The sequence below is a fragment of the Drosophila biarmipes genome, chromosome 3R (assembly GCF_025231255.1).
Source record: "Drosophila biarmipes strain raj3 chromosome 3R, RU_DBia_V1.1, whole genome shotgun sequence".
Taxonomy (NCBI): Eukaryota; Metazoa; Arthropoda; class Insecta; order Diptera; family Drosophilidae; genus Drosophila; species Drosophila biarmipes.
This window is the reverse complement of record NC_066616.1, coordinates 17,767,016-17,793,410: the sequence shown is the minus strand read 5'-3', so window position 1 is coordinate 17,793,410 and position 26,395 is coordinate 17,767,016. Positions and strand designations below refer to the sequence as shown.

At 47.2% G+C, this 26,395-nt stretch overlaps 8 protein-coding genes and 1 non-coding gene across 11 annotated transcripts; 4 read left to right on the top strand and 5 right to left on the bottom strand.

Moving 5' to 3' along the window:
• Positions 1–1,886: 1,886 nt before the first annotated feature.
• Positions 1,887–1,958, top strand: Trnat-ugu (transfer RNA threonine (anticodon UGU)). Its single transcript has one exon. It is a non-coding gene; the product is annotated as a tRNA-Thr (tRNA).
• A 1,955-nt stretch (positions 1,959–3,913) lies between these two features.
• On the bottom strand, positions 3,914–9,878 carry LOC108032134 (uncharacterized). Its single transcript, XM_017105969.3, has 6 exons — positions 9,359–9,878; positions 5,859–6,374; positions 5,595–5,802; positions 5,342–5,528; positions 5,160–5,276; positions 3,914–4,865 (listed from the first exon to the last, which is right to left on the bottom strand). The coding sequence occupies exons 2-6, from the start codon at positions 5,997–5,999 to the stop codon at positions 3,914–3,916; spliced, it is 1,605 nt and encodes a 534-aa protein (XP_016961458.1). The 5' UTR covers positions 6,000–6,374; positions 9,359–9,878.
• Positions 9,877–10,800, top strand: LOC108031863 (uncharacterized). 2 transcript variants are annotated; one of them, XM_017105617.3, is made up of 2 exons: positions 9,877–10,049; positions 10,567–10,800. In XM_017105617.3, exons 1-2 carry the CDS (start codon positions 9,975–9,977, stop codon positions 10,705–10,707), a joined length of 216 nt encoding a protein of 71 aa, XP_016961106.1. In that variant the 5' UTR covers positions 9,877–9,974; the 3' UTR covers positions 10,708–10,800. The 2 variants fall into 2 exon arrangements, 1 of the variants encoding a protein (XP_016961106.1); XR_001768593.3 differs by having other exon boundaries at positions 9,969–10,087.
• On the bottom strand, positions 10,753–15,416 carry LOC108031861 (conserved oligomeric Golgi complex subunit 1). 2 transcript variants are annotated; one of them, XM_017105615.3, is made up of 5 exons: positions 15,233–15,416; positions 14,485–15,167; positions 12,812–13,869; positions 12,086–12,751; positions 10,753–11,119 (listed from the first exon to the last, which is right to left on the bottom strand). In XM_017105615.3, exons 1-5 carry the CDS (start codon positions 15,364–15,366, stop codon positions 10,994–10,996), a joined length of 2,667 nt encoding a protein of 888 aa, XP_016961104.1. In that variant the 5' UTR covers positions 15,367–15,416; the 3' UTR covers positions 10,753–10,993. The 2 variants fall into 2 exon arrangements, with proteins under 2 accessions (XP_016961104.1, XP_050744531.1); XM_050888574.1 differs by lacking the exon at positions 10,753–11,119 and adding an exon at positions 11,809–11,847.
• Positions 15,417–15,819: 403 nt separating this feature from the next.
• Positions 15,820–17,886, bottom strand: LOC108031109 (short-chain specific acyl-CoA dehydrogenase, mitochondrial). The gene is made up of 4 exons (XM_017104320.3): positions 17,857–17,886; positions 17,372–17,557; positions 17,071–17,310; positions 15,820–16,941 (listed from the first exon to the last, which is right to left on the bottom strand). The coding sequence occupies exons 2-4, from the start codon at positions 17,403–17,405 to the stop codon at positions 15,968–15,970; spliced, it is 1,248 nt and encodes a 415-aa protein (XP_016959809.1). The 5' UTR covers positions 17,406–17,557; positions 17,857–17,886; the 3' UTR covers positions 15,820–15,967.
• A 563-nt stretch (positions 17,887–18,449) lies between these two features.
• On the top strand, positions 18,450–20,178 carry LOC108031196 (uncharacterized). Its single transcript, XM_017104417.2, has 4 exons — positions 18,450–18,717; positions 18,838–19,316; positions 19,378–19,458; positions 19,518–20,178. The coding sequence occupies exons 1-4, from the start codon at positions 18,534–18,536 to the stop codon at positions 20,094–20,096; spliced, it is 1,323 nt and encodes a 440-aa protein (XP_016959906.1). The 5' UTR covers positions 18,450–18,533; the 3' UTR covers positions 20,097–20,178.
• Positions 20,179–20,182: 4 nt separating this feature from the next.
• On the bottom strand, positions 20,183–21,126 carry LOC108031197 (chymotrypsin-1). The gene is made up of 3 exons (XM_017104419.1): positions 21,060–21,126; positions 20,404–20,999; positions 20,183–20,344 (listed from the first exon to the last, which is right to left on the bottom strand). The coding sequence occupies exons 1-3, from the start codon at positions 21,124–21,126 to the stop codon at positions 20,183–20,185; spliced, it is 825 nt and encodes a 274-aa protein (XP_016959908.1).
• Positions 21,127–21,406: 280 nt separating this feature from the next.
• Positions 21,407–22,446, bottom strand: LOC108031056 (chymotrypsin-1). Its single transcript, XM_017104257.3, has 3 exons — positions 22,355–22,446; positions 21,694–22,295; positions 21,407–21,622 (listed from the first exon to the last, which is right to left on the bottom strand). Exons 1-3 carry the CDS (start codon positions 22,443–22,445, stop codon positions 21,467–21,469), a joined length of 849 nt encoding a protein of 282 aa, XP_016959746.1. The 5' UTR covers position 22,446; the 3' UTR covers positions 21,407–21,466.
• Positions 22,447–25,489: 3,043 nt separating this feature from the next.
• LOC108031310 (chymotrypsin-1) lies at positions 25,490–26,358 on the top strand. The gene is made up of 2 exons (XM_017104555.1): positions 25,490–26,125; positions 26,191–26,358. The coding sequence occupies exons 1-2, from the start codon at positions 25,490–25,492 to the stop codon at positions 26,356–26,358; spliced, it is 804 nt and encodes a 267-aa protein (XP_016960044.1).
• Positions 26,359–26,395: the final 37 nt, after the last annotated feature.

Here is a 26,395-nt window from a genome sequence, read left to right as displayed (position 1 = left end):
GGTCATTACTTAAAGCGTCCGTCTGATGCAGAAGCGCGAAACCCGAGTACTGCGGATGAACTGGAAGAAAATAGCTATAAGTCAATAACTAAATTAAAAACATCTTTTTTAAATAAATAATTTATGGTAATATATCTCACTTATTCAAAGAAAAGGACATGCACATAATATCAAGCTTTATATATTATTAAAATCTCCCAAATATAATTGTTTCGGAGAAGAGGTATCTCAATCATTATAAGGATCTAACCACTTTTAATAATCGAATTCTCTCCCAGCTCTAGTAAGATCATAATTATCTTGATAATGTTTTAAAGGATAACAGATATCTTTATCGTATCCCAGATAGCAAAACGATCTTGGTAATGTTTTTTAGGATATCGTCAAAACACCTTGATAAAGTTGTCACTATCATTATAAACTTATGACCACATACTAATTAATTTTATTAATCAACATTAGTTTCAGCAAATTTCTCCCTGAGGGTCAGCGAGTTTCCTTCGAGTGTGGGCAAGTGAGAAGTGCCGACCATCTGCCTGGCATAGTAAAGTAAAGCGAAGATTTATTGAATGGCAAATGAATCATTTCTCCCTCCTTCCTGCTCCCAACTCTTTGGCGCTGAAACCTGCCACCAGATTCGAGCCCCCGGATACCCCCCCCCCCCCTGCGTTTCGTCGCACTTTTAATAACTTCTATAAAAGTTTTATGTCTCTCGGTGGCAGCAAACTTGCATGCTGCTGCAACAGAGCAAAAAGTTTGCGTGTGTTTGGCACTTGAAACTTTACTTTCGCGGGATCAAAAAGTGCTGGCTGCGAGGAGAAACGGCGTTTTAAATATGGGTATATACAAATATATATATATAGGTATTCGTATGTATGCAAGGGAAAATCGGTGGAAAATAATCGCGTCAAGTATTTAAAGTGGCATTAAAAATATTGAAAAACTCGATAAATAGTTGTTAAGTATGCTGCTGTTGCTGCCAGATAATCCGCCCGAGGGGGCGTTCTGCTGACTCAACGGTGCGTATACGTGTTCCTGCACTTTATAAGTGGCTCCAGTGGATTCTACTCCTCCAGTGGATCCCGGACTCCGGAGAGTTTGCCCTCGGTCTTAAGGCTGGGCCACTTGAATGAATTATGAGCCCCGGCTAAGTGAGTGCTTTATGGCATAATGCAGGGCAGTTGGGCACATGGCTAAATATTTGAAAGTGGCCAGGACTCAGGGCCATATCGATTCAGTTTTCGTTATGTTTCCTTGGCAAAATATTGTGGGCCAGCAAATATTTAAACAGGAAGTGGTCTGCCATCTCCACACCCATGTCGCCGCAAATGAGTTTGGCAAATATCATGCAAGATTTCGATGCGTTCAATTAATTCCATTGATTGTGCCAATTACTTTTGCGGTTCTTGCTGCTTCGAGATACCTACATATACGCATTCGATAGAACGCGACATCTCAGGTGACGATGGTGCTGCTGATGTGTGGCAGCTTACTCAGTTCAGGCAATTGATTTGCCAATTTGCCAAATAAACAGACTCAAGAGAGAGTGAGTGCAGCGCACGGATGCGATTGCGAGTGCGAATACGAGTATTTGCCTCAGTGCGCCAGTCTATCAATTACCGATACAGACAGTTGGCAATCGAAAATTGAAAATTGTACCTCGGGCAGCTGCTAATTGGGGTCCATCTGCACAGTTTTAATTAGCCCACGCAACTGAGTGATTGCCCAAATGAATTGATGCTTGCCGTTCGAAGCTGGAGCAGTTATCAGTTGACAACTGTTTAAACACGGGTTCTTTTTGCTGCAGGTATCTGTGAGATATCTCCGGGTGGAGGAGTAGCCCAGAGGTGGCCTAAATTGACTTTTTCGCCGCCCGCCAAACGTGAGCCTCTTTAGCTCAGTGGCAGAGCACTGGTCTTGTAAACCAGGGGCCGTGAGTTCAATTCTCACAAGAGGCAAAGGTCACGCCGACTTTTTTGCATACCTTTTTTTGAGATTTCTCTTCTGACGCCCTAAACTATTTGCTGATTCCTGCATATTTCAAGCTTGATTGAACTCCTGCAGCCCGGCTTTTGGAGCCCCTCAATCAGGAGTTGACATTTTCGATATTTGACTTATGCAGCCGAGGGGATCGTTTGCCGCCGACTTCCGAACTCCCGCTTTCATTCCCATTGCCATTGCCCCGCTTAGACAAGTCAATTGACTGACGGCTACGATTTCGCCTCGTGTCGCTGCCTCCACTGATTTTTCCACCGAAACAGTGGAAGTCATAGGGGTTTCGAGGAAAAAATGGCGGAAAAATATCTGGGTAATTTAAAAACTATAATATAAAAATGTCACTAAGCTTAATTTAAACGACGGCTCAGGAGTCTCCCTTGATCCGATCAAAATGAAAACAATGATATAAGTTTAAAAATATTGAAATAGCCATTGAAAATTAGATGAAAAATATTCAGGACCATTACATAGCTTGACAAAATAAATTAAATAAGATACATAAATGATATACATTTAAGTATGTATGTAAGTCAAGAGTAATCTTTGCTTTGAATTTGTCTTTTTTAAGGGAAATTATTAATTATATTTTAAAGGATTATTTTTGTTATAAGACTCCCCAGGATTATATGTGTAGATAAAAACACCATTAATGTTTTCTTAATAACAATCGTGATATAATTATTGCATAAAAGGTGATAAAAATCCACAATTTCCATAATTTATTTCCCAAATAGTGAGCATTTTGCCCATCGCCTGATTTCCTGGAGCACCGTGATGCAATAATTTGTGATGCCATTGACATTCGTCACGCCCCACCTCCGACCCCTCCTGCAACCGCCCCCTTTTGACGGGCGCCCACAAACACACACTGACACACTCGCACACCCGCACACGCACAGGGAGTGAACCGCATGCCGAACGATTCACTTCCGCCGAGATCCTTTGGCAACTTCATCATGCGCATATTCACAGTTCATAAAACCGGACGGGGAGAGGGGAGGGCAGCCAGGATGCGGGGCAGGACACCACTGACAGCGGCTCAGCAAATCGAAATAAAAATTTATGTGCACATGTTTGAATTTATTGCCCGTCTTTGGGTGCCTGCTATTGCTAGCCCCCATCCGCCGCGGATTCCAGGGATCCCGGGATCCGAGGGAGGACCGAGATCCGGGCACAGATTGCGAATCCTTCGCGTGGCGCCCGCTTGCGTGTGTAAATGTTATTCAATCGAATGTGAAATCATATGAGCGCTTGCTCTCCACTCATAAACATTTTATTTACCTTTAATTTCGTGAAAAGCTTCTTTTTGTGCGGCCCCCGTGATTTGGCACCCGAAGCCCCCGCCGAACCTGCTCCCCTGGCCAATTCTATGCGTGCGATTTTTATGACTAAATAAAATGATTTTTTATTCCACGGGAGGAGCAGAGGCAGGAGTCACGGCACTTGACGCAAAATGGCAATTCTTTGTTTGCCCAATGAAAGTGTTTAGCCATAAAGAAGCAGCGACACAATTCCAGTTGAGTTATGGCCCAAATGCCCGCCCCAACTCACACAATATTTTTATAACCAAATTGATGGGATGGCAACGTTAATCAAATGTTGTCGGCAACTGTTTTTAGAGTGTTCCTGGGGATAAGGGTGTTTGTGCCCTTGACCCAGGAAATATGGATGGTGGATTTGGTACAAATAACTGCGAGGGATTTGTTCTCAAAGCTGTAAAGATAAGCCTCGTAATATACCAGATAGAGATACCTAACACCCTTATACTTCAGCACTTTCTTTATTTGATAACATTATTCTGAGTGGGCGACTTTCAAATTCAAAGGCAAATTATAACGAAACAAAATCAAATAGAAATCAGAAGGTTTCCCTAACTTAAACTTAATCATGGATAAATTATTCCATTTCACAGAGCTCAGTTCTTCTTGGACAGGGCAACGAAGAGATCGCGGGCGTATCGGCGGACGGCCTTGCCGTTGTGGTTCTGGGGAATCTCGTCCGCGAACTGGACGCCGGCGCGCAACTGCTTCTGGATGTCGGGCAGCCGCTTGGCCACGTGGTCGATCACCTGCTGGGCGGTCAGGGTGGCGTTATCCTCCCGCACCACCAGGGCTCCGGGCACATCACCCTGGGTCTCGTCGTACACACCGATCACGCACACCCGCTTCACCTCGGGCAGCTCGTCGATCACGGCCTCCACCTCGGCGGGCCACATCTGCAGACCCTTCCACTTGAGCACCTCCTTCTTGCGGTCCGTCATGTACAGGTAGTCGTCCTCGTCGAAGTAGCCCATGTCGCCGGTGTGGAACCAGCCCTCCTCGTCCTGCATCTCCTTGGTGGCCACCGGGTCGGCAAAGTATCCGTTCCAGTTGAAGCCATTATGCACGATGATCTCGCCCGTCTGGTTGACCCCCAGTTTGTTGCCATCGTCGTCCACGATCTTCACCTGAATTCCGGGCAGTGGGTTGCCAGCTGCCGTCAGCTTCAGATGCCCATGGTTGAACGCAATGAAGCCCACCTCGGTCATGCCGTAGGAGGAGTTGAGCACTCCATTGGGAGCCAGCTTCTTGATCCGCTCCACGGTGGCCTGGGTCATGCGGCCGCCTCCGAAGTTCAGCTTCGTCAGGCTGCTCAGCTTCTCCGGCGTGGCCGTGGGGCAGTCCAGCAGGGAGCAGCAGTGCTCCGGCGGGATCAGGGCGTACGTGATGCCGTACTTGCTCACCAGGTACACGAAGTACTCGGCGGTGAAGGGCTTGCTGCTGATGATGCGGGTGCAGCCGTTCACCGTGCTGAAGATGGTGGCCCACAGCCCGGTGATCCAGTCCAAGCTGGCCGAAATGAAGATCGTGTCGTAGGCGTTGACAAAGCTATGAAGGATTATTACAAATTCTATTATTTTTTATATGTAATCGGAGAATAATAACTATCTATATTTATAAAAAAAAATATATATAAAAGAAATTCACACGAAACCAATAATAAATACGATATACTATAGATAGTGGGTGGAAAAATGATAAAGGTTTCTTTTATAATACGTTTAAGCACTCTTATCAAATTAGCTAATGGTTGGGTTGTTATCAATTATGTTATTCTTTTTGAGGTATTATTAGTTTTTTAATTATAAAGTCATAATTATTTTTGCATTATAAGCAACTTACACCGTCTCCTGGCTGAGAATATCGTTGGAGATGCACACAGCCTTGGGCATTCCAGTGGTTCCCGATGAGGTGAGGATGGCCACGGTTTGCTTGGGTCCTTCCTTCAGCGGGGTGGGCCTAAGGTGGATAATCTGTCAGTAAACAACCACAATCTGTAGAGGTATCCCCTATGCCGCACTCACTGGTAGAAGAACTCCGTCTTGGTTGGGTGCAGCAGATCCTGAATGCTGAGGATGCCATCCCTAGTTCCGGTGGTCAGAATAATCTCCGGCTTGAACTCGCTGGTGGCCGAGTACAATTTGTCGTAGTGATCGGCATCGGTGAAGATGATCTTTGGCTTGGAGATGGTGTACAAGTGCTTCAGGGTGGCTAAAAGAAGGGAAACACAGTGTTATATAACATGAACATCCACGAACTATCAGTGATAAGACGTACATTCCTCGAGGATGGGATTGGCCGACTGGAAGGGTGTGCCATGGAAGAAACAGGCCACGGCAATGGGCATAACGTAGGTGGTGTTCCTGGCGGAGATGCCGATGATATCCTTGTGGTCCAGTCCGCGGCTCTTCAGGTGCTGGGCGATGCGAATGGACCAGGTGAGAGCCTGTCCGAAGGTGACCTCCACGCCCTCGGTGTCCGAAATCTGGGGATCCACTAGCCATTAGAGAGCTTCTTCGCCATCCTTGCCACTTCACTCACCTGGCACACATTCTTGGGCCAGTTCCTGAAGTTCTTGAAGATGATGCGACCCAGGGAGGTCTCCGGCTTGAAGGGGTTGTTCTGCGGAATTCCCTTCCAGATCTTGTTCTCCGCATCGTAGCTGCACGGTAGCTTGGACATTTTTGCTGCAGTAAAGTTAGAATGCACACCCAAAAGATCTGCCACTATCTGAGGGTCTGTCCGCTCGGAGGGCTACTTATAAAGACGCGGATCCCCAAATGGGCTTATCTGGGGCCCGATAAGCATGGCCTAGGCTAAGTGCAAGGTATCAATGAAAGATAAAAGGCATTGACCAAAGTTGACCACGCGAGTGCCATCTATGCATATATTTATTGGAACTTATCTGAAAGCGTGCGTTGGGTTCTTTAATTGAAGGGTGTCCTTAGCCGTGATAAGGGTGATTAATTTTCGCCATTCGCCGGTCAATGGCAACGAGCATCACAAATTGCTGGTTTTATCTTCCTTCCGGGTCTTGGACTCACCCTTATCTAAGGGCTTTAAGCAATGGGAAGAAAGTATTGTTAGGCAAATTATGCTTTTTAATGGCGATAAACATAATAACAAATTTATGCAAAAAAAACCCCCGGAGCTCTTTTATGGCATATCTAAAATTCGGCAAATGATCTTTGGACTTTGAACCGGGAATACCTTCTGACTTCCAATTGCGTATCACCCGTATCACGCTGAAGCGGAATGGAAACTTTGAGTATTTTTTGCAACATTTTAATTAGTCACCTTAGTCACATTATCGATATCCACGCGCTCTCTTAAAGTTTAGGTATATTTAGCCGGCTTTTCGATATGAATACCACATGATATCCCATTCAACGGAGCCATGATAATCCAGGAAATTCTCTCAAACGAAATCTACCCAATTCAACGAAATTGAATGGGTTTTTCTTTGGCCAGCCCTCAAAGCTTTTCCTTACATTTTTGCCTTTTATTTCCCCGTTTTTCTGCGCTGCGGCTGACAAAAAGTTGGTGCAGCGAAAACGTTATTTAAATACCTTGGCGAAAAAGTTCGCTCGCAAGATATTTGCAAACATCTGTTTCCTGATTTTCCAGCAATGGCAGCCGGCAGAGAAAATCAACTTTCCGTTCCCGGTGGCACGTGAACTAAAACCCAATTCTGTGGCAAGGCTGCCGATGATGAAGTTCGGCTGTGGATGAAGTTCCGGCTGCAGCAGACCTGTGGTTGCCCTTAGCCAGCAGTGGTTTTAACCTGGCCAAATGTATATATGGGCTTGAGAAAGTCACTCTGTGTGTAGGTGTGAATCTAAATAATTAAAAACAGTCACAGACTTTAAATTGAATTGAAAGATGATACTTTGGCCTTTTTTAATAACAGAAAACATCTGATATTATAACTTAGATGGTATTAATATTAATATTTCTAAATTTGCAGATCATTATTGTGTTATAGTTCAAGACCCGCTCCATTAATAAATAAAATATTATATAGTATATAGGTATGCAGCAATCGGATCATCAAAGCGGTTTTAAATCGAAAACATTCAAATCTAAGTGGACTCTAATTAGTGATCATATGGGTAATTAGGTAATAAGTGCCTCGGAACTAAGCACCTGCTCGCATTTCGGGCTTAGTGGTAATGGCTTAATGGGCCTTCGATAAGGTTTCCCTGGCTTATGTACCCGACAGTCACTGCACTTTGATTTGGCTCGAGGTAATCTTATCGGGGCTGTGACTTGAAGTGGAGAATTAATTTTCCCGAGCAAAAACTATCGTCATTATGGGCGGGAATTGCCTAGAATCAGATGAACTGGTATGTGATAATCGGCACGGGGTTATCTAAGGGTATTCCGCAGCTAGACTAAGGCGCTCGAATTTTCTTGAATAGCCATGGATGAAACTATTTTTTGTCGCTGCCGCTCTTGGTCGATTTTTGGGATACACCCGTACTTTAAGGGCCGGCCAGTCGGAAGATATTCGCGGCCCCAGCTAGTTGGGTATACGTATTCTTGGGGCGGCTAACTAGCCAACTCGCCAGCCGGCTAACTGGCTAAGGTAGTTGTTTGGGTTTCCCGCCCAGTGGTTCTGCCTTTCTTTATTTTCTCTCTCCGTGAATTGCTGGCTGTGCAACTTATTCGCATTCTGTTGCAGGAACTGCTTTTTGCTGCAGCAGCCCCACCTCTGCCAGCTCAGTGTGTTATTATGCACTGGTTTTCCCTGGTTTTTCACTCACTTTTCTTTCTTCTCCCCCCATACTATATACATTTTTTTATTTCTGCCCTTTCCGTGTCGCTTCTTTTTGGCCCATTTCCTTTGGCTGCTTTTCCTTCTGCTGCTGCACACAAGTTTTTCATTTGTAATTCAAGATGTCAGTCAGCTGGGAGAACCAAAACTTAATTAAAGTTCCGCACTTTTGCAGAGCCAACTCCTTACTTATCCCGGCTATCTCTCCTGCCCTTCCGTATGTATTTAGCCATTCCCAGAAAGTCCGCCCATTTCGCTTAAATTCAAAGTGTCCGTCCGGCTCGTCCAGTTCGTCCAGTTCGGGGAGGTGTTCCATCTCTCAGGTGCAAGCTGCGCCCACCACACCTGCAGCGAATGTCCGGACTTGCGACTTTGTTAGCCTAGCCTCCGGATACGGGTCATCCGCATCCTCATCCCCCTGATCCAAATCCCTTTCCCTGAGCATGTGTGAACGTCATTTTATGAGCTTATTCCATACTTTTCACTCCTAATTCGGTGCCGGGCTCGTTGCCATGTGCAGATTTCGACTTGTTGAGTTCGCCTCGGCTCGCTGCTTTCATTTTCATCTGCTCATATCGGTTTCACTTAAGGTGAGCCGTGTGTACTGAATACCATATAAAACATCTAATTTAATTAGCTGACACCGACGGGTGCCCCTCCATTTTCCAACATCTGTTGGTGGGGGGTCCAGCGAGGAGCGGCAGGAAAAGTGGAGAAACTCATTATGTATGCATTGAGTTTCCAGTGTCCGGTGGCAGCGACAGAGAAACTTTTTGATAACTGTAATTAGCATATGAAGAAAATCGGACTCGGACAGTTTTCTTTGGAAAGCAGCCAGGTGAAAAGCCGTTAAATGTATTCCATTCCAATTAGGAACCAGACTGGTGTACTGGCAAAGTAATTAAAAGAAAAGCTGTAAGGATAATTATAATGGTGAACTTTAAATTTAAATGTATTTTAAAGTTTGCAGAAAAATGAATGAAAATTACCTCACCTCACCTTAAAACATTTTAAATATAAAAAGAGAACCTGAAATAAGAATTTATGATCTCTTTTTGGATATCTATGTATGAGCCTCTTATAATTTGCATTTCAATTTCAACCATCAATTCTCTTATCCTCTCTAAATATACATAATTTAAGCAGTTCAGCCTGCCTGCATCAACGCTTTCAATCGCCCTATGCCCATCTTTTCCCACTGAAATCCCCCAAATCTCTCTTAGCCCCGGCTATCTCCGTCGGTTCTCGTTGCATCTATAAATACCGCCTTGTTGCACTCTCCGTATCCGTGGGATAAACGACTGAGCCGTGGGATTAGCGACGTATTGCCCTCCATCGACCACAAAACGACCAGAAATGCGAGAGGTGGCCAATGTCAATGCCATGGCCATGGGCGGATATGGCCAAATGCAAATGCAGAAACCGAAACAGAATCGGGAAAAAGGTGCCAAATAGCCGGGGGGAAGCTCTACAAAATAATCCAACGGTCGCCGCGAGGGAAACACTTCCCATTTCTTCCGGCCACCGAAAGAGCGAGAAGCGAGGCTGATGATTAAATCGGTTAAGAGCCGTTGGCCATTGCAGCCAAGTCTGCTCTACCCGGGGCCAAAAGCAACCCATCCCATGGCAACCCAAAAAACCTTCCTCTTTCCGCCTCTTCGACTGTTGCGCATTTTGTGTTTTGCTCTCAACGTTTATTTTGGCTTTCTTTTTCTGGCCAAATGATTTAATTTCATGCATTTCGCTTTGCGGCAATGGGGATGCTTATTAGTTGCAATTTGCCAGCTGCGGCCAAAGTTTGCTCTGGCCGAAAACCAACAGCAAGCCCCAGAAACTAAGCCAAATAAATTTAATAATTGCCGTCCTGAGAAGTTGATAGGATGGGTAAAAACAAAGGAGGCGGTGGCGGCGGCGGAGGAGGAGGTGGTGGAGGTGGCGGAGGAGGCGGCGGCAATGTAAGCAATATTTGTGTTATGCAACTTGCGTACTAATTGTGAGTCTAACTACTTATAATCTTCAGCCTAGTGCTTATTCAGCTTGCCTCAGTCCAAACAGACTAAACTCAGAAATTTTATTATGAACTACTTAGTAGCTAGTTATAAACTTGGCAGTTTAAACAAGATTTAAACAAGTTCTAAATAAAATTGCTACATTTTAGATTTACTTTTTGAAAACATTGCTTAGAATATTGGCAACAAATTATAAATGCAATTTAATATTCACTTCCGTTATATATTCTTAGAGAAATAAATCCCTGAATAATAATTATTACATTATTTTGGTGGGCCCAACGGAAGCAATAATTAATGTTGAATGTAATTAAAGAACTTGTAGCCCCTTTGGAATTGCAATCCCGGCCAACTAACCTTTTTCTCATTTACTGACTTTGCTGCGCAACTTTAAACAACCGTAGCTCGTTATTTGCTCAGTCCCAGCTCAAAGAGAAATCTTTCCGTGTTTCTTTGCCCACAGAAAAAAGGCGGCGGAGGCGGTGGCGGGTCCGGAAATAAAAACAAAGGCGGCGATGGAGGCGGCGGTGACAAAGGTGGAGCCAAGAAAGGACAGGACCAAAAGGCAGCCGCAGGCGGCGGCAAGAAGGGAGGCAAGAAATAGCAACGGTGGCAACATCAAAGCGCATTAAAAATTAAAAATTTAGAGTTAAGTCGAAATTAAAAGTGATATCAGGGATTATGTATCCATAATGTATGTGACTGTCTCTCTTAAATTATGTGGCGGTGGCCGCCTGGTTAACAAATACGTTTGGATACAGGTTAAACATTTTGAATGCTCGGTTGAACAATGGAACAGCAGTGTAAGAGTGGGGTTCCGTGTTCCCATCCGTATTCTGTATTCCGTATTCCACTCGGATGCACTTCACAGGCCACTTGCGTCGACTCCTCTAGCGAAACCACTCCTGGGACATTCCGAAAAAGGAAGCTGCGCTAGATTTGGATTTGCCAGTGTCTCCCTTGCGGCCACCATTGCCCCCCGACTTCCTGGTCGGTGTCGTTGTCGCCGTCGCCGTCTAAGGGTGATAAAGAGAAGTGTTATTAATTAATTAGGACTATTAATTGGTAGTTTGTCTGATTAATCTGTTAATTTGCGGTTGGACTCCCAGATTTACGGCGGGCGGCAAACAGCAAACGCAAAAGCAGATATAATTAGAGAACGATTTATACCGGCGGAGATCGCAGCTAATTACAAAACATGCGAGTAACGGCCAAGTAGCCACTGCCATAAATTAACATTTGCCCAGCGATTTGATTTCAATAATTGCAGCGATTCATTAATTAGCATCTAAAGCACTCGCACACGCGTCCATAATATATACACAATCATTCCGCCGATGTTCTGGCCATCCACTTGGAAATTTCGGTTTGGGTTTCAAGCGAAACTTCCGCCAAGCACTTGCGGGCGAAGTGGAAGTGGGGCGGTCGGGGAGGGTGGTTTGGCGAAAAGTTGCACCTAATTAAAATTTGTCTTGCGGCATTCTGGTTTATTTATTGCTGGATGGACCAAATTAGTTTAATTAAACTGATGCTTCAGTTTGAAGAGGTTTCCAAATTCGGAAATGAAGCATCTAATAAGAGCAAAGAGGGAAGTTCTCGCTCTAAGTGAGTATTGGTTAAGCAATTATAATCATGCAGCATGCAAACGAGGAGTGATAACGAAACATCAACTATGAAATAGCATTCCTACCCAACCAGAGCAACTGTTGAAACTATTGACTTAGGATTGCAATCGATTGAAATCCTAGGAAAGGAAAATGGTAACACACAATTACAACTCCATAAGATTGTATAAGATAAATAAGATATATCTTGGGCTGGGGGCTCTCTTCTGTTGCCTATTCAGGTAATGAAAACTGAAATGAATGACTACAACCATTAATTAAATTACGGTTTTGGCCACCAAATATGTAGGCAAACGAAAATATAATATTTTTAAAGTGAGCCCCGGCCGCTTTACATGTCTCTACCCTTCTACTCACTTTCTCCGCTGGCTCTTGGGCCACGGATTTCCGTTCGATGCCAGCGACTCTTCCGGCAGCTTGTGGCATCACGATGGGCAGCAGGGGGAACCAGAGTGACGTGGAACCGGATGAGCTGAGGCACAGTACATTGGGATCTGCTTCATGGGCCAACGAAGTGGCTGCCGATGTGCCCTGACTTGGAGCAGCTGTCGAGGGTGTCAGCACACCCAGTTCGCCCTGCAGACGTCCCGCAGCTCTTGTCACATGCGCAGTTATGTGCTCGGCGAATAGCTCGAAATCGAAAGGATCGATGCAGTCGCGCAGCTTGTTCTGCAGGGCGTGAATCTGGTCGTAGGTGGCCCGCTCCTCGCGTGTTACGGCAAACACGCGTTCGAGGAACTTTAGATCAAAGTACAACTGCAGAGCAATGTTCTGGCTGGATTTGGTACACTCCGCCTGGGCCAATCCATCGTAGTGGGTGAGCAGTTTCCCTAGTAACCGCTGGATGAATGCTTGCAATACTTTGGGTGGCAAAGTTTGGGGGACAGCCACGTTTAATGCCTGAATCAACTGATGGAGATATGTCTGCAGAGATAGACGTGGCTGACTGGGAATGCGAATGGTGGACTTAACACTTTCCTCCTGTTCCTCGTCACGCTGCTCCAGTGTCAAGGTCTGCCAAAGCTATAAAAGAGTTTCGTTTCGTTACATTTGACAAAAATCTTAAAAATTGTGTTTCCTTACTGCAAAATCGCTAAGAACCACTTCATGGTTTATAACTTTCGGCAGCTTCTCCTCGCAATTATGTCCGGCTAGCACGTCGTCGACGATGAGCAGCCAGAAGGACAGCATCTCCTCTTCGATCAAACCGCAAATGCGCTGCCAGTTTTCAATGCCCGCTCCTGCCAAGTTGTCAGTCCACTGACGCCAACTTGAAGGCTGACAGAAGCAGAGCTTTAAATTAGGGCATAGTTCCACCAAGGCCAGACTATTGCGCAAAGCAAGGAGCAGAGCTGGGCGCTCCCTGAGCTGTAGACCCTTCAGGTTGGTTAGATACTCTGTCAGCTGTTCTTCGGCCGTCTCGCGCAGGAACTGAATGAGGGCGTGCTTGTCCTCAGCCCGTGTCGTCTGCTCCTGAAGCATAACATTAAGCTCCTGAACAATATCAGCTAGATGTGAGTCGAATCGTTTGCACAGCTCCATTGTGGCGCCATCGTAACCCTTCGTCCGATTGGCCAGCCGTTTTGGTTGATCGCTAAGAGCTGCCGCCAAGCTTAAGGGCAGATCGTCGCTCTGTTCTCGCCAAATTTGTTGCGGTGCCTGCGATTGTCCTGCCTCGATGAGCAATAGCACCTTTTCGTAGGTCTCCTTCATTGCCGTTGCCCAACTGCTGCGGATAATCTCCCGCACTCTGGCGTTGATCAGGGGAACGTACTTCCGAACGTAGAAGTCCAGCTGGCTATGCTGCAGATGCAGCTGCTGTTCCAGGCGAACGAAATCTGGCCGGCCTTTGTTCCTGGCTGCCGACTTAATGTCCTGAATGGTCTGCATGTTGCTGACTAGGGCGAAGACCTGCTGCAGGTGAGCCGCTGCCAGGTCGTTCATTTTATCTAGCCACTGTTGAAGTGACGAGCCAAGTTGTTCCGGTGTAAGCTGCGTAACCTCAAATTGCGGTTTAAAGCCCGCGATGATATCAGGCAAAAGATGCCCCAGCTGCCGCTCGCTGCTTTCCATCCGGTTAATGCTGGGCGGACAGGTGGAGGAGGCGCAGTCCGCCAGTCGGGTGAAGAGAAGACTGTCACCTGAAAATACAAACAGTAAGAAGGCTTAGCTAGAATATTCTCAACTTAATGTTACATTATAATACGGAAATGTCGGACTCGTCTTTAAAAATAGCCAGACGTTGTGGCGTGGAAATAAAAGGAGCCCTTCGACTCCTCTGCTCTAACAAGTACACATCCAAGTTGGAGGAAAAGTCAGACGACAGTCGCATGAAGAGCGGCGATTTCTATGGTATCTACTTTCTGGACAAACATCCAAGCACCTATGTCGTGCTCTTCCACAATCGCGCGACGAAGCACTGTAGCGCCCTGTGGCCCACAAACGGAACAGAGTTCCAGTGCTTCGACGGCATTGACAAGAACTCCACGTTGGTCAGTCTGGGGAAAACGGACTTCGTTACCTGTATGCCTCAAAGGTCGACTTACACCGACGATCTTTTGGAGGCGTGTGGGATGAAGTCTACGAGTCCCCAGCCCATGATCACCATAATGCATTACCGATCAGTTGAAACGGCCCAGAGTATGGATATCTCCTCAGCCAGTGGCCAGTTTCAATGGGAGTGTCTCCTGATAATCTTCATTCTCTCACTGCTTGTGTGTCTTTTTAACAGACTTTGTCAATAAACAGTATCTCACCTAGCAGACACTTGTCTAGTAGCTCCACGGTGCTGTTGAGCACGCTCAAGCTGGCCAGGATGCGCTCCTTGACGCGACGTGGCTCCGAAGGCCTGCTCTGCAGGCAGTTCAGAAAGGCGGAGGAACGAAGGTTCAAAAAGGTCTTCAGGACAGCACTGAGGTCGCTTTTATCCAGCAGGAGGAGGCTCTGCAGGCAGTCCACGGCCATTTCAGGATGCAGTTCCTCCCTTTCCAGGGCGGCCAGCACGGCCTGTTTGATGGTCACGTGGAATGGACGTAGGATCTCCCACTGCTTGCGGGCCACCGGCAGTTTCTGCATTAGGGCACTCTGGCCGTCCAACTGCAGGCCGGTGCTAATGTGCCGGCTAAAGATAAAAAGCTCTGTGGCGGCGTAGAAGCGGTCGTTGTCCAGGTGCGTCCAGATCAGTTCCGGCAGGGCGGTGAGCAGCTTGATCTGGGCCATGGTGCCGTAGTAGGTCTGCAGCTTCTTGCCGACATTCCTCTGCTGCAGAGCCGCCTCCTTGGGACTCGGATTCGTGGTGGACTGGAAGCCCAGGAGCTGCTGCTCGTTGAGGCTACGGCAGTTGGCCTGGACGTGACGCACTTGCTCCATAAGTGTGCCAGCCGATGTCTGCATGGCCGCAATGGTGTCCGCCGCCTGGAGGAGGTCCCGGTACCGCTCCCTGGGGGATAAAAGACCAATACTTTAGACTGGGGCTCCGCGTCCCAGATGTGCCACATCACTAACCCGACATGGGTGCGCAGCTCCTCGCGCTTGTTCTCCACCACCGACTGGATCTTCTTGTGCACCGCGTCGATCTCGGACACGCTGTGCTGCTCGAACAGCGTGTCCACATTCAGGTTCAACAAATTGGCCGTCATTTATCCGTAAAATATATATTTTCTTAAACAATAACAAACAGCAGTGTGACCAGACGGCGAAATTGATTTTAGCCAAGCCGTGCGGACCAACTTTGAGGGGAAGCAGCTGAACCTGGCGGGAAAATAGGGAGCCGACTTTTTTAACAATAGATTGTCTAAACTAAAAAATTTGAACAATGGTATTCCTTATATTTAATATAACAATAGCAGCTAAATAAGAATTTAAATTTAGCAAAATAGCTAAAAAATATAATTGACAAATTACCGCTTTTTTGGCAACACTGTTTAAAAATCACCTTTATTTGCCAAAAAAGTCGGTTAGAGAACTGATCTGGTCACACTTGGGTATTGGCGCCAAAAATTTAAACCTTGTTCAAAAATAATTTTAATATTAATTTATTTTTAATCTATATTTTATCCCTTATGGCAGCGTCGATTATTTAGTGCTTAAAATTGGGTTTATAATAATAAATGTTTATTTATGGCAGAAATTAATAAAAGAGTTTAATAATATTTACTAATGATATTTAAGAAACTTAAAAAAGCTTTCTCGTATAAGAGTAAATGCAAGAATTCTGGTTTGATGGTTGGGGTCTACAAATCACTCCCTGCCCAACTCCCGGAGCACAGCGTTGGCGATGACGATCCTTTGGATCTCCGAGGTTCCCTCGTAGATTTCCGTGACGCGGGCGTTCCGGTAGTACAGCTCTGCGGGCAGATCGGTGGTGTATCCCATACCGCCTAGCACTTGGATGCACTGGTGGGCGCAGAAAGTGGCGGTTTCGGAGGCGTGGAGCTTGGCCATGGCCGCCTCTTTGGTGATGGGCAATCCATTGTCCTTCAGCCAGGCGGCGCGCCAGGTGAGCAGCCTGGCGGTCTCCACCCGAGTGGCCATGTCGGCTAGCTTCTGCTGGATCAGCTGCATCCGAGCCAGCTGCTTTCCAAAGGCAACCCTCTTCTGCGAATAGTCCACGGCCAGTTCCAAAGCAGCTTGAGCGATTCCCGTGGCCTGAGCAGCTATTCCGATCCTTCCGCAGTCCAGCGACTGCATGGCAATCTTGAAGCCATCCCCAGGAGCTCCAAGCACGAGGGACCGCGGCACCTGGACATCCTCCAAAACAAGTTGGCAAGTCGACGTGGCCCTCATGCCCATCTTGCTCTCCTTTTTGGCTATGGTAAGTCCCGAAACATCCTTGGGCGTGAGGAAGGCAGTGATTCCCTTGTGCTTCAGGGCTTTGTCCACCGTGGCAAAGACGATTCCCCCGCTGGCCTCCTTGGAGTTCGATATCCAGGCCTTGGTGCCGTTGAGAGTGTAGTTATCCCCATCCAACTTGGCCGTGGTGCTGGCTGCTCCTGCATCCGATCCGTTTCCTGGCTCCGATAATGCGTAGAAAGCTATGTGAGTGCCTTGCGTGTAGGGCACCAGGAAGTCCCGCTTCTGATCCTCCGTGCCGTGCTGCTGCACTGCACCCAGGTACAGGTTGTTCACGCCCATTACGATGGATACGGCTGCATCTCCGCGAGCCACCTCCTCCATGCCAATGGCGTAGGCCTGGTAGTCCAGTCCGGAACCACCTGCGGGAATTAAGTTGGTCTTTATTAAGAGCTTTAAAGATCTGAGGAATCCATTTTGGACAAAAAAATCATTGGGAAATATTATATAATTTAAATATTAATATTTAAATACCTAATATTTTTACCCACCGTACTCCTCCCGTACCGTGACCGCCATGAGACCGAGTTCCCCCAACCGCCGGACCTGGTCCGCCGGATAGAGCTCCTCCCGGTCGTGGTGGCGGGCCTTAGGCGCTAGTTCCGCATTGGCGAACTCTCGGCAGGTCTTCTGCAGAATCTGGTGGGTCTCGGGGAGAGCGGCTAGGCAGGCGATTCCCCGGTCTCCACCTGCGATTCTCCGCACACTCCATGCGCCGCTCGAGCGTTGACCTGCGAATGGGAAGGCGGCAATTGGATATTCCAGGTGGTCGTGAATCACCCAGCTCCTCACCCAACGTCCGCGCCACTCTGATCAGCTGCTGCATTGCGTCGTCCAACTGATCGTAGAACCAGCTGCTATCGAGGTGGCTGGAGCTTTCTTCACAGCTTTCGCTTTCGTCCACGAGCCGATCGAAATAGACCCGAGGAAAACAGCTTTTATAAGTAGCGCCAAAATCCAAGGGAGCGCCAATGAGGACTACGGGGGGTTCAAAAAATTTGTAGTTTGTTAAAATGTGAGAAGACATTTACATTTATTTTTATTCATGCTTTAATAATGGTAAAATAAAATCCATTCTATAGTAAATCTTTCTAAATTGTTATAGGTATTTTGACGGTACTAGTTGTATAGTTCGTAAAATCTTGTTCAAGAAATTTATATTTCGATTTTTAAAATATATTTGCTATTCTATTCTATAAAATGCAAACCCCTCTGCACACACTGTTTTTGTTTATATATAGAAACCCATAATCGAAAGATTGTCGTTGTAAGTTTACCAAGTAGCCGGGCTAAAGATCAGCTGGAAATGAAAGAAAAGGAAAGCGGTTCAATGGTTTTATAAAATCAGAATCCACCAAGAACCTTGTTGATTTCCGATACCGGCCGAATAATTAAGGAATGCAAATTCCTGATACACACCCACTTTCGATGAGAGGTACAAAGTCCTATCACTTTTCCCTACACAAAATACAAGTGCAATTTAAAATTGCTGCAATTAACATATTACAAAGAAGTGTGGACTTGGATTTTGTAAGAGACACGTGTGGCATAGTGTGGGGATTTGTTTAAGTCACCTTTAAGCAATGTAGTAAGTTATAAATTACTTTTTCTATCTATCTAACCCTAGACTGTAAATTAAAGTGATATTTTAAATTACCGGCAATACTACTCACCATTGACTGCCGCCATCTAGCGTTAGCAAGCCGAACCAGTAAATTTTACATTTCAATGGTAGTTCGCTTCTTATCCGCGTATATTACATTTGTTTTACATTTTGGATTCCCCAAATTCCCACTGTGGACCCCGCATGCTCGATTTACTCCCATCATGGCAACTCAAATGAATGGTTGGCATATTGAAATAATTCAAATCTGACACAACCTAATTCTCACATTCTTCCCAGAACAACAGCTTGACTTATCAAAATTGTATATTATATTTCTCAAAAATCAAGATGAATTATCTGATTCAACGCGGAAAGATGCGCCAACAGGCGATTAATGTACCGGAAGGTCTGCCGGAACTTCTTTCTGATATCACACGGGAGGTTCTACGATGTCAGCCGAGGAAGGAGTGCCTCTGCCAGTTCATCATCGACTATTTGCACTCTGTAATTGTGACCAGGGAGAAGGCTCTGGGTGAGTCATTCTCATTATAGGATTGAAATCAACGGAGTATCTTTAGCTATATCTTGTCATAATTTGGACAAGTTATTAAGCTCTGTATTGTATAGTACTAACATCTACATTCCCTTTCAGTGGCCAAGACCATTTTGGACAGGGCTCTACGGCAGGTGGACAGCATAATTTCGGACCTCTGTGTCTGCGATCTGTCCAAGGAAAAGTCCGAGTTGATGGGCCAGGTTCTGGAGGACTGTTTCCGCAACTTCCTAGAGAAACGGCGCTGCGAGATGCGGCGCGGTAAGCAGACCATCAACTTCGAGGACGTGGACATCCTGGAGGAGCTGCTGGTGAAGTGCAAGTTCTCCGACGAGGAGCTCATCATGTCTCGGCCGGCCATCGAGAGTGCCTACAAGCGCTTCATGGAGGCCTATATGTCAGCGGAACGTGGCGCCGATGGAACGGAGCTGCTCTACCAGTACTTCCGAGATCGTGAGCTGAAGCGGATTAATGAGGCGATGCGCCAACAGGCGGCCATCACCATTCAGGCTGCCTGGCGCGGTTTTTGGGTCCGCCACCAGTTTCCCCAGGAAGTGTGCGTCTGCGTCTGCGCGGCTGTAAGTGATTCAATCTTTATAGGGATTATTTCTGATTGTTTTCCCTTGTTGAATTCATCAGGAAAAGGAGGACGACGAGGAGGAGATGCGCAAGCAAGCGGCTGCAAGCGTTCTTCAACGATTCTTCCGCAAGGTCATGTTGGTAGGTTTATGAATATATTTTTTATATTGCTGAAATATAATCCTTGTTCAACTTTCCAGCGCGTTGCCACTAAACCCATTGCAGATCCTTGTGCGGAGCCCACGGATGCCACGGATGCCACGGAACCCACGGCTGCGACAACGGAAGTATCCAAGAGTGCCTATGATGATATCACTGTTGCGACCACGGCGGTGGGAACTGCTGCGGGAACTGCTGCCTCGAGTGCTCCGGCTACTGCTCCGGCAACTGCTCCGGCTTCTGCTCCGGCTTCTGCTCCGGCTACTGCTCCGGCTACTGCTCCGGCAACTGCTCCAGCAACTGCTCCTGGAACTGCTCCGGCCACAGCTCGACCCTCGGACGCCGCCTTGGCAGAGCCAGCGGAACAGGCAGCTGAAGCTCCTCCACCGGAAGCGGCAGAACCAGCAGAAGCTCCTGCAGAAGAAGCACCACCTGCTGAACCCGAAGAGGCTGCTCCTCCACCCGCAGAAGAGGCTGCTCCACCAGCCGCCGAGGAGGCTGCACCACCTCCTGCAGAAGAGGTTGCCCCACCAGCCGCTGAAGAACCAGCTCCACCTCCACCCGCCGAGGAGGCCGCACCCCCAGCTGAAGAGGCTCCCGCCGAAGAAGCCGCCGAGTAGATGTAACCATTTAAGCTTTATTAGTTTTCCCTTAGTTGTTAAATAGATTTTTCCTGCATATAAGTAAAGCAATGTGAAGAATCTTTTCACGATTCCATTTGACTTCCTATCCACTCACTGAAGGTTGAGACCCGAGTGTAAACATCCGGTGAGATGTATAGACCACAGACTACCAGACCATAGGATACAATGCCCACTTGCTTAGGGCCACTGTCCGTTTGCATGACTAAAGGTCCGCCAGAGTCGCCCTAAAATGTTATAATTAATATAAGAGATCTTAAAAGAATATTATTATACGCTAACTCACCGAACAGGCCCCTCTGAATGGTCCCCTGGCGCATATCTCCGTGTCCGTAACGCTCTCCATGCCCGCATCTCGGCACTCCCTGTTCGAGATTGTGTGGTAACTCATGCGCTGCAGTATGTTGGGATAGTTGACCTCCTCCAGGAAGGGAAAAGGCACGGGCAAACGGAGTCCCCAACCCGTCAGGGTCACTGGAACTCCACCGCCCACAAACTCTTTTTCCTGGGATTGGTATCCAATGGCACTGATGCTGACATTGTTCAGCTTCAAGGGAGGTTTAATCGACAGCACGGCAAGATCGCTGGTCACCAGCTCCTGGTACTTGGGATGGATACTGTAGGACAGCACCTGGGAGCGGGAACCCCTCTCGTTCAAACCCCTGATTCCGGCCACCACTGACATGCGACTTGCATTCAGACCCCGACAACAGTGGGCTGCAGTTAGGATGCGGTTGGGGGCGATGATGGAGCCGCCGCAGAAGTGCATCTGCCCTCCACGGGTTTTGTACTGCAGGGAAACTTGGTAGGGCACATGCTCTCCTGGTGGGACATCAGCACCTCCGACTATGCGATGAGGTGTATAGCCACTGGGTTGTTTCGCTACAGGAACATAGGTTTTTATTACCTTTTGAAGTTGTAAACAATCCAATTGTCACTTACAATTGAGTCTTCCGAAGACTCCTCCTAAAGCTATAACTCCGATCACCAGTAACTCTGTTAGACCCATTGTTGGCTTGCTAATGTCGCTGGCTCTGCATCTACCACGGTACTTAAACAAAAGCTTGGCCCCCATTAGAGGAGGAATTTGCATATGCATCGCACATATCTGGGGCACTTTGGATACTTGGTTATGCCATTAAATTTGATCTTGAAATTGAAATTATAACGACGAGTTCTGCTGGTAGTGTAACCCAGTTAGCTGGTTTGCAAATATCGAATTGAGAACCAAGGAAGATAAAGCTACCTTGAAATGAATATATTTAAACACAAGCAAATTTGAATTCCGATAGAAAGTTGATGATTTTATTAAATTAACGTTTGCACGTTCCCAATATTAGTTTATCAATTTAGGCCATTCTTTCCTTGATCCAACTATCAAACATGGACACGCGGGTGTAGACATCGGGGCTGTTGGAGGCGCAAAAGGCAGTGCCATAGGATACCACGCCCACCTGTTTGTAGGACTCGCCGCTCTTCATCACCAAAGGACCGCCAGAATCGCCCTGAAAATGGTAGAAGGTATAAAATAAACTAGAACTATCTATTCCCAATATAATTTTAATTTTCTACTTACATTACAAGCACCCTTGCCGAACCTCTCCAAGGCGCAGATCTCAGTATCTGTCAGTTGGGTCATGGTCTCCTTGCACTTCGAGTTGCTCATGGTCTTGTAGTTGAGTTTCTGAAGCACTGTGGGGTATTTGGCGAAAGGACCTGTGCCAAAGTGGAAGACAGAGCCCCACCCGGTGAGGAGAACCTCCTGATCGGCACCAACCAAGTCCGAGCCACTCACATCGATGGTGGACACTCGCTTCTCGTCCAACTCGAAGGGCGGATCGATCTTGAGGATGGCAATGTCGCTGGTCACCAGTTCCTGGTAGTTGGCGTTCATTTCGTAGGACTGCACCTGGGATCGGAAGCCAGTGCTGTCGTTCAGATCCCTGATACCGGCCACCACGCTAATCCGACTGGCATTCTGGCCATTGACGCAGTGGGCGGCGGTGAGGACGCGATTTGGGGCAATGAGGGAACCACCGCAAAAGTGCCTTAGCTGACCACTGCGAGTTCGGAACTGCATGGAGACCTGGTAGGGAACGTACTCATCCTCGGGCACATCATAGCCGCCAACCACTCGCTCATTGGAATTGGTGTCTGCCTCCTCGAAATACTTGTCCACTAAAGGGAATAGTTATTTGTGAGCACTTCTTATTGGTTAAGTCACAAAGTCAACTTACAGTCGATCACCTTGCCCGTGGGCTTGCTCTGGACCACCTCGAGAGCTGACAAAGCAGCCACAAACAGCACAAAATAGGTTACTCCGTTCATGGTAGGACTGAGCTTGAAACTAGCTGAGAATCATTGCCTTATATACGCATCGCAGAGCCCCAATTAATTGGGCTTTTTCGTTCTGCTAGATTCATTTGAATTTTATCGAGTGCAGCTGTGGGCGGTCGTCCCACCTCATGTACTGGGTTACAAGGGCAGCGATAGTAGCAGCCTAGGCGATAGGAGCCCACAGTTGACAGGGAGAGAAGTGATAGAAAGGTTGTGGTTTGAGCCAAGCGAAGACTTATTTTATTGCTTGGGTTAACAGACCTTCTGTTCCCGAAGCCACACATCATTTTACTGGGACCCGAGACTCATTGACAGAGAGGAGCATCCGAAATTCCAGGGAATAACACCTACGCAGAGGCAGGACAGAGGTATAAGGAACAGAATCAGAGTCAGACTGCCGAGGAGCACCAGCTCCTGTCCAGAGTTTTAATCAGCGAATAATTTAAATATTCCGATTAAACAAGCCCCAGCGGACATTTCTTTTAATTCATTGTGCGGACAGGCAGACAAGGAGACCTGCCGCTGGCAATCAGCACCTTGGACACCTCGGAGGCAGTCTCGCCTTCGGCTCCAGCTCCAGACAGGAGCTCCAGGCCATCCACATGTTCGATGCAAATCAGGCTCCGTGGCAGCCTCGAGTTCTGCCTCGACTTCGTTCCCTCTGCCATGGGCGGGCTGCGAAAGTGCTATCTGGTCCACATTCGGAGTCAGATGTGTCAGTTCCGGGCCTGATTGCAGCCGGCTAATGAATCATTTTGGGTGTAGCTGCGTCTCCACGGAGACTTCGGCCGTGTGTGGCTGAATTAATTATGCACACCTCTCGGTTCTGCAGCGCCTCCTCCTCCTGCTCCGCCACTTGGCATCCTGGCTGCTGTTGAGGTCTTGATCTTTGGACTTCTGTGTTAATTGTCCTGGGCCGCGATGCAGCGCCACGAAGTTGCCGGCCAGCGAACCGATTTGAACCCGAAATGGCTTTATTATATCTCCGCCAGCGAGTGCCCCATCCACAGGATGTGTCTGGGCATCTGAGTCCGCATCTCTGGCGCCTGTCTTGTTGCCTCCTCCTGCCGTTTGTTAATTGGACCACCCTGTCAAGGCATGACTTATCCGCGGACTTTATGCTTAATGCCCGCCTCTGCTTTGCATGTGAGCTTGGTGACGGGTTAATCCTTGTGTTAACTCATTAGGCTTTGTTCTAGCGAGGTGAATTTAATCAGAGGAGCTGGCACCCTGAAAAGAATATTTTTAGAATTTCACGAAAATTAACTGTGATTAATAGGATTTGGAAGAATATTTCCTTAAAAATGTATTCATGTTTTATCATTTATAATATTTATGGTATACAATCTAGAATCCGATGAGTGGGGTACTCCTAAGTAAATCCGACTGTTTCTACTTAATTAGCTCTCTTAATTTTGTTTGCATTATCTTCTTTAAAAACAAGTCGTCCCTGCAATGCCTTCTCTGAAAATACAGCAAACAACTTTGCGCTTCCGCAGAGCATGATCAAAATTCCCACTAATAAAATGCACTTTAATCATTCCATCAGCAGTGTTCCCGAGACCATATCCTCCTCGAAGAGGGCCTGCGGATCGGCTCGGTGTTAACAAGATAAGCATCCTGCCCGTCTGCTCCGACGGGACGCCATCATTATTATGACATTTTGGTTGATTGCCTGCCCCGCCGCTGCCCTCGATCTTGGCCATGTTCGCCAGCCAACTTCTGTGGAATTGTGCGTGTGGCCCAGTAGAGCTGCAGAACACAGACCTCAACCGAAGTGAGCATTCATTCTCGGTGCAATTTTTATGGGCTTTTTGTTTTCGGGATTCGTTTTCTTGTTTGTCTCTTTGCCGCCAACGTCCTCGGCTTGATTTATTGGCCGACTTCATAAGGCAGAGCCGCTGGTTTTATGATCTGCCCGGAGTGGGAGAAGTGGCATTTTATATGCCGGGTTTCAAGTCCGGTAGCAACTCCGGCAGGCAATCGCTGACCAGGCTGATTTCAGGGGTCAATCCAGACCATCAGCGAGAACAGGTGGGGGATGTACAAAAAGAAAAATTCCTCTGGTTCGATCTGTATGCAAATGATTATGACTGAAGCCCACATAAACAAACGGGATCAGCCCGGTTAGCCGACTGAGTTTTCCGCTTCGCAGGCAATTAATTTTCGCACTCGTTTCCCAGTGGAAAATTAATTGCGTGTTTTGCATAATCAGTAAATTGGTCGTTTATTTTAGTACTTAATTTGCTCAGGATCGCACCACGAGGTGCACCTAAGTTTCCACAGCTCCGGATCCGAATGCGAGCGCGCATCGCCCCCAACCACTGGCTCTATAAATTATGACTCTGGACCCCGGCACATGCAGCGAAGTGGCACTGGCTCCGTGCCCAGAGAGCATTGGGCAAATTAAACAGATTTTTATTTGCAAATCAGATAAGAGATCATGTGCGTTTGCCCAGATAAAGGCAGATACCAGCATCCAACTAGAGCCGGCTTAGTATTTATCGGTCGCGTGAGCGTGTTACCTAATTGATGACAACAGGTAGGCGCTTCTGTCAAGCCCAGTCTTATGATGGGATCTGGGGATCCTGCTCGCTTATGATGACCAGGCACGCAAGGGGACAACTGGGCAGATCAGCAGGAGATCCGCCTGAACTACTGTTTGGACTGGAAGCTTTCGAAAATGGCATATGTCTAGAAAATTATATAAACAACTTTAATGTCGAAGGATCTGTCAATAATAGAACATTTTTATTAATTATGCTAAGTGCAAAAATAGTTTAAAAATTTAGTTACGATTAAATTATTAATTTCAGCAGGTACAAATTATTTTTCTCCAGTGTCCACAAAAGCAATACTGTTATTTATAGGAGATACTTCGGCAAGGTTACTCCAATGCAACCCACATTAAATTATTTCAAGATCACTTGCCTTTACATGATTGCATCGCCAAATAAATGATAAGACTGCTCTTCGTGGAGATGTATAAAATGCACGGGTTGCAATGACACTGCATTCATTCCCAGTATTGTAAAATGACAGTTCTAAAGCAGTTCAGCATGCTCCTGATCCTCCAGCTAGGACTAGCTGAGGTGGTGACCCCAACTACGGAACCACCCACCAGGATTAATGGTGGACAGCTGGTGAACGAGACTGTGCCCTTCCAGGTTTCCCTGCAAATGCAGCGTCGTGGTCGGTGGCAGCACTTCTGTGGAGGATCCATTGTCAGCGGACAGCATGTCCTCACCGCTGCCCACTGCATGGAGAAGATGAAGGTGGAGGACGTCAGCGTGGTCGTGGGAACACTCAACTGGAAGGCAGGTGGACTGCGACACCGGGTGGTGACCAAGCACGTGCACCCGCAGTACTCCATGAATCCCCGCATCATCAACGACATCGCCCTGGTTCGGGTTACGCCCCCGTTCCGTCTAGAGCGATCGAATATCGGCACCATCCAAGTTGGCGGATCGGATCGCATTGGTGAAAAGGTTCCCGTGCGCTTAACTGGCTGGGGATCAACCAGTTCATCTACCTCCGCGGCCACTCTGCCGGATCACCTACAGGCGCTGAACTATCGCACCATCTCCAATGAGGAGTGCAACCAGAAGGGATTCCGAGTGACCCGGAATGAGATCTGCGCCCTGTCTGTCCAGGGTCAAGGGGCATGCGTGGTAAGTTCAAAGATCTCTCAGATAACAATGTATTATTATGTATTATATTGTATTATTTATTACAGGGCGACTCTGGTGGACCCCTGATCAAGCCCGGTGCCCAGCCCCACTTGGTGGGCATCGTCTCCTACGGCTCATCCACCTGTGCCCAGGGCCGGCCCGACGTCTACACGCGCGTGTCCAGTTTTTTGGCCTACATCAGCCAGGTGATCAACCAGGATCTGGCCCAATAAATACCGTCCTGCAGCGCATAAATAAACCAGGCTTGGC

Coding starts and splice junctions, on each gene's coding strand:
- LOC108032134 (XM_017105969.3), bottom strand. CDS start 5,999: ATGTCCAAGCTACCGTGCAGCTACGATGCGGAGAACAAGATCTGGAAG. Junction 5,529..5,594: donor CAATCCCATCCTCGAGGAAT/GTACGTCTTATC, acceptor CCCTTCTTTTAG/CCACCCTGAAGCACTTGTAC. Junction 4,866..5,159: donor ATTCTCAGCCAGGAGACGGT/GTAAGTTGCTTA, acceptor AATCCTTCATAG/CTTTGTCAACGCCTACGACA.
- LOC108031863 (XM_017105617.3), top strand. CDS start 9,975: ATGGGTAAAAACAAAGGAGGCGGTGGCGGCGGCGGAGGAGGAGGTGGT. Junction 10,050..10,566: donor GCGGAGGAGGCGGCGGCAAT/GTAAGCAATATT, acceptor CTTTGCCCACAG/AAAAAAGGCGGCGGAGGCGG.
- LOC108031861 (XM_017105615.3), bottom strand. CDS start 15,366: ATGACGGCCAATTTGTTGAACCTGAATGTGGACACGCTGTTCGAGCAG. Junction 12,752..12,811: donor TGGTTCTTAGCGATTTTGCA/GTAAGGAAACAC, acceptor ACTCTTTTATAG/CTTTGGCAGACCTTGACACT. Junction 11,120..12,085: donor CCCAAGAGCCAGCGGAGAAA/GTGAGTAGAAGG, acceptor TATCACCCTTAG/ACGGCGACGGCGACAACGAC.
- LOC108031109 (XM_017104320.3), bottom strand. CDS start 17,405: ATGCAGCAGCTGATCAGAGTGGCGCGGACGTTGG. Junction 17,311..17,371: donor CAGAGTGGCGCGGACGTTGG/GTGAGGAGCTGG, acceptor TCCCATTCGCAG/GTCAACGCTCGAGCGGCGCA. Junction 16,942..17,070: donor CACGGTACGGGAGGAGTACG/GTGGGTAAAAAT, acceptor TAATTCCCGCAG/GTGGTTCCGGACTGGACTAC.
- LOC108031196 (XM_017104417.2), top strand. CDS start 18,534: ATGAATTATCTGATTCAACGCGGAAAGATGCGCCAACAGGCGATTAAT. Junction 18,718..18,837: donor GACCAGGGAGAAGGCTCTGG/GTGAGTCATTCT, acceptor ATTCCCTTTCAG/TGGCCAAGACCATTTTGGAC. Junction 19,459..19,517: donor TCTTCCGCAAGGTCATGTTG/GTAGGTTTATGA, acceptor TCAACTTTCCAG/CGCGTTGCCACTAAACCCAT.
- LOC108031197 (XM_017104419.1), bottom strand. CDS start 21,126: ATGGGTCTAACAGAGTTACTGGTGATCGGAGTTATAGCTTTAGGAGGA. Junction 21,000..21,059: donor AGTCTTCGGAAGACTCAATT/GTAAGTGACAAT, acceptor ATGTTCCTGTAG/CGAAACAACCCAGTGGCTAT. Junction 20,345..20,403: donor CATTCAGAGGGGCCTGTTCG/GTGAGTTAGCGT, acceptor ATAACATTTTAG/GGCGACTCTGGCGGACCTTT.
- LOC108031056 (XM_017104257.3), bottom strand. CDS start 22,445: ATGAACGGAGTAACCTATTTTGTGCTGTTTGTGGCTGCTTTGTCAGCT. Junction 22,296..22,354: donor CACGGGCAAGGTGATCGACT/GTAAGTTGACTT, acceptor TATTCCCTTTAG/TGGACAAGTATTTCGAGGAG. Junction 21,623..21,693: donor TCGGCAAGGGTGCTTGTAAT/GTAAGTAGAAAA, acceptor TACCATTTTCAG/GGCGATTCTGGCGGTCCTTT.
- LOC108031310 (XM_017104555.1), top strand. CDS start 25,490: ATGACAGTTCTAAAGCAGTTCAGCATGCTCCTGATCCTCCAGCTAGGA. Junction 26,126..26,190: donor AGGGTCAAGGGGCATGCGTG/GTAAGTTCAAAG, acceptor TATTTATTACAG/GGCGACTCTGGTGGACCCCT.